This window comes from Martes martes, assembly GCF_963455335.1.
Source record: "Martes martes genome assembly, chromosome: 16".
Lineage (NCBI taxonomy): Eukaryota > Metazoa > Chordata > Mammalia > Carnivora > Mustelidae > Martes > Martes martes.
In genome coordinates this window covers 59,008,324-59,019,550 of record NC_137904.1, presented here as the reverse complement: position 1 = coordinate 59,019,550, position 11,227 = coordinate 59,008,324, and the positions used below count along the sequence as shown (strand labels likewise).

General features: G+C 61.9%; 1 protein-coding gene across 2 annotated transcripts in view; it reads right to left on the bottom strand.

Annotated features, from left to right (window-relative positions):
• Window positions 1-3,121: 3,121 nt before the first annotated feature.
• The window catches only part of TMEM104 (transmembrane protein 104), a 51,012-nt gene continuing 42,906 nt past the window's right edge, over window positions 3,122-11,227 (bottom strand). For both annotated transcript variants that reach the window (XM_080827578.1, XM_080827579.1), the window contains exon 10: window positions 3,122-4,021. In XM_080827578.1, coding sequence (XP_080683704.1) covers window positions 3,261-4,021 — 761 coding nt within the window. In that variant the 3' untranslated portion in view covers window positions 3,122-3,260. The remainder of the gene's footprint in view (window positions 4,022-11,227) is intronic.

Here is an 11,227-nt window from a genome sequence, read left to right as displayed (position 1 = left end):
GAGGCTAAGAAACCAGCGGGTACCAGGGACCCAAACCAGGGTCTCCGGTGACTCCTGGGTGTGTGGCGACAAGCGCAGTTATGGCTGGCAAGTGACAAGAGAGCCGAGCGTCAGGACTAAGAGCTTTGTCGAGTACTTTATTGAGCACTTCAGTTCCCACAACTGGTCAGCGGGGCAGGTCCTGTCCCCCCCACCCCCTGTCACACAGGACGGGGAGGGGCATGGAGGCTCGGCCCTGCCAGGGGCAGCTCCAGCTTCTTGATCCACGTTCTCAATCCCCGAATTACACCAAGGTTCATGCGGAAAGCACCCAGCACTGTGCCGGGCACATACCAGGCTCTCGGGAAGCTCTTCTCCCTTTTGCCCACAGACACCATGAGCCCCAGCCCCGGGCCGGGGGAGAAGGTTTGCAAAGCTCGCTCCTGCAGTCCTGGGTCTTGGCTTCAGAAGAGCAGCTTTTCCGTGGCTGTTAGCGTGGCCAACCTGGGGTCAGCCCTTCCCGGGAATCGGACGTCACGCAGAAGACAGGTGGGGACAAGCGCGGTCACACAGCCCCAGGGCCTGGTCCTGCCAGGCTCCACCCCAGGGCTGGATTCCCGGGAGCTGGGGCGCAGCCCCCCTCCTCCAACACTCTGACCTCAGCCTGCCCATTGCCGAGGCTGCTCCCGGCCCCCATGTGGCGAGAACAGCTGTGTCACTAAGGGCCTGGCAAGGTGCCCGCGGCCCACCTTCCACCACTCAGCAGTGCCTCCCAGCCTGTCACCTGCCATCTGCCCCATCCATAAGCCGGCAGCCGCCTCTCTGGCCTCAGGTGAGGGAACAGGCAGGAGCCACTGGTGCCAAGGCCCAAGGGAACACGGACTCCCGCCTTGGCCTCGCCTGCCCTTGGAGCCAGTCTGGATGAAAGGCACCAGGTGGAGGCTGTTGAGTTTACGAGTTCCTCCCCGGCCTCCTCCTCAGCCCTCCCTGCCACTGACCCGGGGGGCCCAGCTGTAAGATGGAGATCACGACCGGACTCGCCCACCTGACCACACCAACGGAAGCGCTTGCAGCCACGCGTGAACAGGCATCATCGGGCTCTGTCTGGCTGCTGGTGTCCTCTCCCCGTTGCCCTAAGCTCCCCTGGCTATCAGCAGGAGAGAGGAAGGCGACCCCATCTGACCTCCAGGTGGTCAGACAGCGGGTGAATTCCAAGGAGCAAAGGAGCCCAGACAGCAGCCATGGCGAGCACCCTGGCTCACCGTCAGGGACGTGGCCACCCACGGCGGATTCGGTCCCTCCAGGCCCAGACGAGGCCAGGGCACCCGACTGTACTGCTGTGTGCCTCCAGATTGTCACATAAATCAACCTGGGCTTTATGATGCTAATAAATTCACGTCCAATATTTGGTTTGGAGCCTGGGGTGGCAGAATGACTTAATTTGCTTTGCCCTTAAGCAAGAGGGGATGTAACTGGAGAGGACTAAGTACGGATGTTTCGTGTTTTTGGCCAACAGCGGGGCAGCTCCAGGGAGGGCCACTGAGTGCCCGCCCTTCCCCACCCCCCCGGAAGCCCTCCCTGCTCTGCCCACCGGGGGCTGGGGCCTCCCGGGAAGAAGCCACCGTGGCAGATGGGGAACGGTGGTCTTGTTTTCGCAGGGATGGAACATCACAATACTTGGGGACGTTCTAAGATGTGTGACAACAGTGAGAACGCAGACCATGGCCAATCACACATGGCCCGGGGCTCTCACAGGCTATGGAGGCCATGGCGGGAGGCCTGGCACCGCCTGTGGACTCCCCAGTTCCTACATATCCCAGGTCTTCCTCCCTCTCCTTCCGAGACCACCAGGGGCCCCAGGAGAGCCAGTGTGGTCACTCTGTCCAAGGAACGAACACCGCGCGGTGCAGGAGGCTATGAAGGTTCCCAAACGAGGGCTGAGCAAGGCACTGAAATCAAAGGGGGGGGGGTGTTGGGGACCTGAGACCCCACCCCAGACAGGCAGCTCCAGGTCAAGCTGCTCTGGGCTCCAGGACAGGTGGGCCAGGCCCCGGGCTGGGGGCACGCCAGGGAGGGTCAGGAAGGACCCCCAGGTCCTGAAGCAGAAGGCACATTGAAAATGCAGAGTTCACTAGTCACCTGGGTTTCCAAGAAGGCTGGCCCAGCAGACGCATGCATGCTTGTGACAGGGAAGGGACCACGGAAGAGCTGGCGAGGCGGCCAGAAACCCACCCCTCCTTCCATGAGAATGGTGCCCGATGCCCCATCTCACTCCACAGCACCCACAGCCTGGCTCAAAGGGAGCCACCTTTAGTACTGGAGAGGGAGTGGGGACAGCCAAGCCTGCGGCTGCCCACACGCCTGACCTCTTAGAGGGTGGGAAGCGGCGCCTGCTCACCGCCTCATGCTGAGGGAGCTCCCAAGCCACTGTGATGGCGGCTGGGGGAGGGTTCCCATTCGTGGTCCTTACACACTGCCCCCTGTACGGCAGGAGACCCTGTGGGCCCCATGCGGCAGTCAGGAGAGCAGAGGATCCCTTCGAGGGATCACAGACTCTGGGCTTTAAACCATCTCCTGGGCTGAGTCCCCAGGGGCTCAGGGGCTCAGGAGCTCAGGAAAGGCTGGCACCCATGGCAGGGGCCCTCACAGCAACAGTCCAGGACCTGGTGCCGATCAGCACTCCCTGCTCTCGTCACGGGGGCTGGCCAGGACTACTCCAGGCCTGAGGGGAAGGTGGGACCTGTCTGTCCCCGGCAATCCCCGTGGGGAGCAGGGTTAGGGCCTGGGAGTGGCTTGAGGCAGCGGCTACTAGTGGAGCAGATTCCCCAGACAAGGATGCGCGAAGGGCTGGGACAAAGGAGGAGGGAACATGGTGTCTGGTATAAACAGTGGCAGTGCCAGCACTGTCCCCACCAGCGGGGGAGGAGCCTGCCTGGTGATTGTCTGGTAGGGGCTGTGCGTAGAGCAGTGGCCCAGCGTGGAGTCTGGGGCAGCCGTGTGCCCAGGCCGCACAGCTCGGTGGGCTGAGGCCAGCTCCACGCAGGGGGACCCGGGGGGAAGGGTCACCTGGGGAGTGAGGCACAGCACAGACTGCGCAGAATCCTGGTTGCGGGGGGAGAAGACCCCTAGCCAGAGATGTGGAGGGTCCCCTCCCAGAGTCCGGCCTCGCCTGCCCCAAGGAACCCTAGGAAGGAGCTGGCTCTTGGCTCTGCAGGGGGGAAGGTGGGCGGGGGCGCCAGACCGGAGCCCCCACCTCTCTTACCAGCAGACACATCCTGCCATCAGGCCTTGGTCTCGCTGAGGACGATGTTGGCGGTGACGAAGAAGAAGCAGGAGAAAGCCCAGAGCAGCACAAAGCCCACCCAGAAGGTGTGGCGGAAAGGGGACCTATGCTTGTTGACCGTCCCGTAGCCCAAGGTCAACTGGGTGTCCTTGCGGCAGTGGTAGACCAGGAAGGCAGGGATGACATACTGGATGCCTGTGCCTGCATAGGCCCCCGTGATGCCCACCAGGGACTCCAGGTCATGGGTGCAGAAGGCCACCAGCACCGGGGGCAGCAGGGTGATGGTGGGGAACACCACGCGGTCCACGACCCAGGGGTACGTGCCCCCCTCACGGTGGAAGAGCGTCTTCCAGTTGTTGCGGAGGGTCACGGCGATGATGGGGAAGTTGGTGCTGATGGTGAAGACGGGGAAGAGGCCCAGGAAGAAGCGCACGGCGGCCGCGCTCACGACGTCGCAGCGCGCGAAGTTGAGGGTGTACATGTCCATGAGGCTGTCACCGCGGAAGCAGAAGATGGCCGTGAAGCAGAGGAGGCCGTAGAAGGCGAGGATGAGCACGTAGTCCAGGAAGACCAGGCACGTGAGGTGGCGCTTGGAGGACACGGGCGTGACGAGGGACGGCAGAGAGTGCTGGCACATGAAGGAGTAGACGCACACGCCGAACAGGTTCCGGACCCCGGAGAGGTCAGCCAGGGGCGGGTGCCCCTCCCGGTGCCCGTGCCCGATGCGGACCAGTGCCAGCACGATCATGATGGCGAAAGCTGCAAGACAAGAGGGCGGTCAGCCAGCTGAGCGGAACTGGCCCTTCCGGGGTAGTTGTTGGTCTGGGGTGTCCGCCGAGGGCCCGGAGCTCCGTGAGAATTGTGAAGTTCATGTACCCCGATGGCCACGTGCTGGGGCCACTGCTGACTGTGCTCCCTCTCCGCAGTGTCTCCCGGGGGATCTGGGCACGAGAGGGGCTGTGCTGGGGCAGTGGGCAGGGGGGCCCCACGCCGTCTTCCCTGAGGAGTGTGTGGTCCTGGCCGGGTGCTGCTCGGCTCCCGCTGGGGGGCTTTCTTGGAGCCTTTACCACTCCCTGGCCTGGTGCAAGCCTGGGGCGGAGGTCAGGTTCACTCCCTCTCCCTTGGCTGAAAGAGGCTGGACTGTCTGAGGCACGGGGCCCCTCCCCGCGGGGGAGGCTGGGGGTCTCCCTGCTGTCCCCTCAGGCCACATCACAGTCCCTGGAGCCCGGGAAGGAGGCCTTTCTCCTGGGATTCACAGAAGCCGGCCCAGGGTCTTCCCGCAATGACACTTGGGAGTGGTTGCGACAGGAATGTCATCTATTACTTTTAATCGGAACTGTCTGACAGAGGGGACAGGAGCGGGGCGGGAGCAAGGGAACAGGCCTGTGCAAATTGCCAATAAAGAAGATGATTTGTTTCTTCCTCTGCCCGCTCCGGTCCCTGCGGCTCCTGACTCTGGGCGCTCCCCCACCCTCACTGCTCGAGACGCCGCCTTCCGCGCCCTGCCAGGTCAAGGGGAAAGCAGCGACCCAGCTCCTGTGGGGTCTTGGCCCAGGGAGCCATCTCTGGAGGGTGGAGAGGGGGTGACAGCACAGTCCGGGACCCCGGCAGGCTGGCTCATCAGATGTCTGGGGCTGAGGGGAGGAGGGTGTGCAGGGCAGAGATCCGAGTAGAAGGACCACACCACGCGAAGTGCACTGGGCCGGGGTGGAGGTGGGGTCCCCCGTGCGCCAGCGAGTCTGTCTGGGGACCAGAAGGGTCACAACACGAGCTGAGCAGTCAGGTGGCTGCAGCTGGCAGACTGAAGCAGGGCAGGGGAGGCGTGGGGAGGCGCGGGGAGGCGCGGGGAGACGCGGGGAGGCGCGGGGACCGCCTGGGGACGAGCTCTTCAGGAGGCGGCGGCCGGCAGTTCTGCAAGATTCAAACCCCGCTCTGCCACCACCGTCTCCTGTGTCACCTTGTGACCTGGTGCTACTCGCAGCTTGGAAAGAGGCGAGTGGAGTGCCTCGGCCTCAGGGCCCTGGGCGTGGTGGGAGAAGGCGGACAGCCAGCAACCCCAAGTCCCAGAGTCACGGCTGCCTCTCGCGCAGATGCTGAGGTGCCCCTCTGCCCACCCTCCTCTTCCACGCCCCACCTCCAGGGAGCGGTGGGACACACAGACTGGCTGACCTCAAGGGGTGCTGTCTGCGCCGCCCTGGACTTTCCCAACCGCAAATACACCAATTTACGGAGGTTCCCCAAGCCAGGAGGTGGGGTTTTTTAAAGCACATGGAGGCATGGACAACCTCCATCCTCAATGTGTGGCTACTGATGGGTGGCTTCTGGAGTCACCGGCTTGGGAGCTGCGGGTCCTTATGTCAATGATGATAAGGGACATTTTCTAGAACTTTCAGGTGGCTTACAAAGGCATGGCTATGGGAGATAAGAAAACCTGTCTCACCAGCTTCCGTACTTAGGCTTACATCACAGCGGAATCACCTGGATTAGTCGCCAGCCTTGTTCTCTTACTAGAGTCTATTTCCAAAAACCGGATCTACTCCCAGGGGCTAGATGTTGGATCCCATCCAGGAAAGAAGATGCCAGAGGCTGCTGGGAGGCGCTCCCAGCATTAAAGAGTGGCAGCTCCTGGAGAAGGCCCCAGAGTGGGGGGACAGGCTCGGCTCACCCAGGGGCCACCCCCCTGCCGTGAGCTCCACCCCCATGAGCCCCACGCCGCGCCACTTTCTCGAAAGCTCACACAAGCCGTGTGACTTGGCAGCACAGGAAGGCAGTGGTGCTCCATCGTCCCCCGGATCCTGACTGCCTGCCTGCCGGGGGCCGCTTACTGCTCCAGTCAGGGGAAGGGGGGGCATTCGTGGGAACACTGCGCTCCGAGCTGAGCTGCTCTCCCGAGGAAGGGCACCCCATGCCCCCAGAGCAGACACCCGAGGAACGCCGCCTGGGCTTGGATGCACTGAGGACGGGCTCTGTGACAGGAGCCCCCGCAAGCCTTGGGAAGGGGTAGTGGGAGTGTGAGGCCGGGTAGCCCTTCGGGTCCCCCCACCCCCCCTTGCCCCCATCACTGCGAGGACACAGGGTGGGTGCTGGCCTCTTCTCAGGAGTGGAGGGGCAAAGGCAGATGTTCTGGCCTGGTCTCCCAGTTGGCAAGTCCAGAAGAAACCAGGGATACCCCCGACTTCATATTGTGATGGAGGGACAGAGGGGGAAGGGACCGGAATGAAGCAGGAGGACCAGGTCCTGGACTAGAGGCACCGGGACTCACCCGGGCGCTGCGTCGGCCCCTCCCCCTGTGACCACACCCCTCACCCCTGGCTCCTCCCTCCCGTGCCCACCAGAGGAGCAGAGTTCAACAGCCATCTCCTAGATTGATGGTCCCGGCCCTGGGAGACAGCTGCTCCCCAAACTCATTAGGCCTGATAATAAATCAAGATGAAAGGAGGGTGATGGGCGTGAGCGACGGACTGTCAGGAAGCACGACAGAGAGCAGGGTTCTGAGTGTCCACGGATGTCCGACACTCGGCCGGCCACTGCCAGAAGCTCTTGTGCCAACCTGGCCATGGCTGGGTGGGAGGTCTGGACAGACACCGCACGGAGCGGTGAGTGCTCCCCGAAGCCTTGCTGACTGGGCCTGCGGTTCCCCGGGGCTGGGGGCTCTCTGACCCTCCCAGGCCATGCTCAGAGAGCCCAGTGGAGGCGACCAGGGTCACAGCCCACATTCCCCTGCATCCTCGCCGGAACTCACACTCCAGGGGGTGAGGAGACGCAGCGAGTTGCCAGGGAGGATTCTGTGGTGGGGAAGGAGGTGAGGGCCTGACACATGTCACATGAGGAGTGGCTGCTGGCCTTGGGTTGCACAGCTGCGAGGTGATGAGGCAGGACAAGAGACTTCTCTTTAAATAGCAGAAGTAACAGCTCGTGAGAAAAACCTGCACTTGTTTCGTGTAGCTCATGGCCCGGCTGGGACCACACACCCACCCAACAAAGCCGTGCTGAGTACCTAGGCTCATGCACACTTCTGGGCAGCTGGGGACAGTGCACTAAGCAGATACCCTGTCTCTCAGGAGGCCACCGTCCAGGGCAACCGACGGAAGTCGCAGAGGCAAATTACAACAAAAGAGAGAACTGGTAACAGCCACATTAGCTGCAGGATAGATGATGAGATCCCCATTGCGGGAGGAGTCCAAGTCCTATCCAAGCCCACAGGCAGAAGACCGCCCGGGGGTTGCAGCGGAGACCAGGCCTCAGCATGAGGTACCGAGAGCAGGAGGCACCCCCCCCAGGAGCATCCCCATTTCCAGGCTCCCACCCCAGTGATATGGCCTGGAGAGGTGTGCGACCCTCACACACTTCACACACTTCACACACTGGCAGCTGCTGAGTGCCAGCCACTGGCCTCATCACAGCCACTGGCCTTGGGGCGCAGCCTGTCCCCTGCTCCCCCATATCCAGTCCTCGGGAGCCCGGGACAGCCGGCTTAGCGAAGACGCCTCCCTTCCCTTTCGGAGGAGGCAAGGTTCAAAGTAAATTTTATACCAGGAACATCCCATATGACAACATCAGCGTCCCATCACGGGGACGTCGGCGACTACGAGCGTGGCGGTCAAGGTGGCACCACGTACCAGGTGTCCTCTCCTTTACCCAGGCACCAACTAGCTCTCAAAGCCATCAGAAGAGAAACCCTGCTTTCCAGAGGCGGCCTCCTGATCCTTCTCTCTCACCAGCAAGAGCTGGATAAGCAGCCCGGCCAGGAGCTGCGGGGCCTCGAGGCTGTCCGTCCTCATGGCCCCACTCCTCTCAGAGAGTAGGGCAGGTGAACCAACACCCTTCTGAACTCCTGCCCAGGGGTAAGGGTGGTCCTAGTTTACCAGGGGGGCAGTGAGAGACAAGCAGCAGCGCTCAGCCTCCCCTGGTTCCTCCCCGCTGAGTCCCCTTCTCCTGCGGTCTGGCTGGCTGTGGGAAGCCACAGATGGGCCAGGGCCTTCCAGGAGGAGGTGACCTGCTCTTGCTTGCGACAGAGCGGGGAGGGGGGACAGGGACGAGCAGGGGTCTGAGGGTGGGGCCCGGGGTTCTGTTTTCAGCTCTACCCTCTGTGTGCCCAAACCCATCCCTGGGGAGGTGAGGAAGGGCCAGCCCGAGCTGGCAGGGAGGGGCTCCTCCCAGGGTCTGTGGCAGCAGAGGAAGAGGTGGCAGACACTGCCCTGGCCTCTGGGCCCTGGTGAGGCTCTCCCCACTGCTCTCGGCGTGTGGGTGAGGCCTGGGCAGGGCTCCACTTTCCTTACAGAATTCCAGGGTCTGCGTGGTGCCGGCACGAGGGGGACCAACTGCCCGGGCACCCCGGCCTTGGGGAGCCTGGCGCGGGGCTCTCCTTGCCTGGAGGGGGGCAGGGCAGGGCTCTCCCAGGAACCCCCTGCTCTTCCCCCACCGCCCCCAGGATGTCCCCGGTGGTGCTGCAGGCACCAGGCCTTCGGGCAATCAGCGGCTGTCTCCTCCCTCACCTGGGCAGGGCTGCCTCCTGGAGAGCTGCCCCTCCAGTCTCTGACCTCTGAACCTGACCCTGCTCGTCCCAAGACTGGCTCGACCCCAGCCTGCGCTGCTCCAGACGCCTCGCTGTTCTCTGAGCTCCGTAAGCGGCTTGAGCTCGGACACACGCGAGGCGGAGGCCATCCGTCAAGGCGGCTGTCACGAGGATGGCACTCTCTTCTCCGAGCAGAGAACCAACATGCCAGGGCTAATGATAATGAATGGCCGTGGTGTGCCCGCCCTCAGAGCTGGATCCGGGGAGGGTCTGGCACCAGCTTCCTCCTCTATCATAGTGCTGCCCTCGGAGGAGGCTGGGGCACAGATGTGTCTCTCCTCAGGCTGGTCCCAGGCTGGCCTGGGCCTCCTGGGATTCAGGAGGGCTTGGGGGTGCGACGGGGTGACACCTGGCTGAGTGGAGGTCAGCTGAAGACCAAGCAGTTCCAAAGCCCTTAAGCAGGTGCCTGGGCGTTTGTTCCTTGAGTAACAGGACCGACTGTGGATGAGAGCCATTTCGCAGGCCCCCGGGACCCACGGGGCCGGGGTGTGAGTGGGGGACCCCCGTGGGAAGTCCTAAGGCCTTGGAAACCCCCGAGGGGAGGCCGGGAGGCCGCTGCTCTTCCTGTAAACAAGCTCAGCTTCTCAGGTCACGTGGGATTCAACCAGGTCCTGCCACCGAACTGTGTCATCTTGGGTGGTCCTGTCACTTATCACTGCCTGTGTTTTACCACCTTTAAGAATGGAGCTGTTCACGGTGCACCTCATGGCAGCACCTGGGTAGAGCCTGGCCCAAGCCACCCCTTAGAACGTGGAGGGCACTGCTGTCCGAGGAACCTTATCTCCCACGCCGACATTCCTGGTCCTGGGCAGGCAGGCACCTGCCAACCCACAGTTCTCACCTGATTCTCCTTTTGCTACGAGGAGGGGCCTGGGATCATCCTAGGGACCCCACCTGCCTTGGCTGGGTCAGGGGCAGTCACATCCCTTCCAGGAACACCCCCTATTCTGGGTGTCTCTGGCCCAGGCATCATACCTGGGCTGCTCATGGCTATTCTGTGAACCAAGAAGCTCCCTCTTGCTTCACGTAAGGCCAAACAATGACAACGTGTCCCCACCATTCTGTCATGTGGGGGGACCCTGGGTGTGTGCTCTTTCCGAACGCGGCTGAGACTGAAAAGGAATTACGTTTGAATTTTGGGGGCTTGCACTGGTCCGTCCTCCTCTGGCCATCACCCTCCCACCTGAGCACAGGCTGTGAGCTGGGATGGGGGCTCCTTTGACAGCCCCAGAAGACAGGACCTCCTGGCCTGTCATGCTGGGAGGAGTCCCCTTGGGGAAAGATGAGAAGTTCCCTCACAGATGTGCCTGTCTGCACACGCATCTTGGACCTGGGTCAGATTTTATCTCAGGCTATAAGACACTCTGGGATGCCTGGCCTTGCCTGTAGTAATTCATGAAAAGTCACCTGTGTCTCCATTGAATGGAGGGAATTCAAAGCCCATCGAACTGTGTTCCCACACTGAGTCACCCTCTGCGTGACGGGAGGACTCCAACTCTCGTCTTCATGGTCACTGTCATTGTCATCACCATGGACGAAGAGAAGGACGTCTGGATAATTAACTTATGGAGTGAGGTTCCACTCTGTGGCTCTGTTATCTATTTCAAAAGGGGCGCCTGGCCGGCTCAGTCGGTGGAGCACGTGACGCTCGATCTCGGGGTTGTGAGTTTGAGCCCCACGCTGGGTGTAGAGATGGCTGAGGAATAATTATCTCGGAGAACTCAGAGCAGAGTTCCTTTTTCTGTGTGCTGGGAGGAGGGCGCCGTGGGCAAAGAGCAGGTATTTGAGTCTCTAAAGCTATCAAGTCTCAAGTAGGAAATCAAGAGTTCTGGCCTTTCCATCCCTCCCCTTCCCACACCCTGCAAGCAGGGCAAGTGGCGCCGGAGGCAAGTGTCTCCATTTTTCATTCTTCCGCTGTCAGACCAAGCTCAGCTGGTAATGGCCACAACAGTGAAGCCATGGGGCCTCTGGCCGGGAGCCCGATAATCTCCTTCTCAGATTGCAAACATAAAACTTCGGCTCTGTCACCTTTCCTGAAGGCCGCCCAGTCTCTCCTCTTGTTGTGGACTGAATTATCTCCGCCTCTAATTCCTGGGCGGAAGCCCTGACTCCCAACGAGACCTCTTGGAGATGGGGCCTTAAACGAGCTCATAAGGGCTCTAATCTGACGGGCCCCGGGTGCTTATAGGAGGAGCCCGAGGTGCCAGAGCAGTCTCCCTGCGCACGGAGGAAAGCCTCCGGGAGAAGAGCTAGAAAGTGGCTGTCTGCAGCCAGGAAGAGAGGCCGCACCAGAAACCAACCCCGCCAGCACCTTGATCCTGGGTTTCTAGCCTCCAGAGCAGAGCAAGGAAATCTCTACTGTTTAAGCCACCCAGCCTGTAGCATTCGGT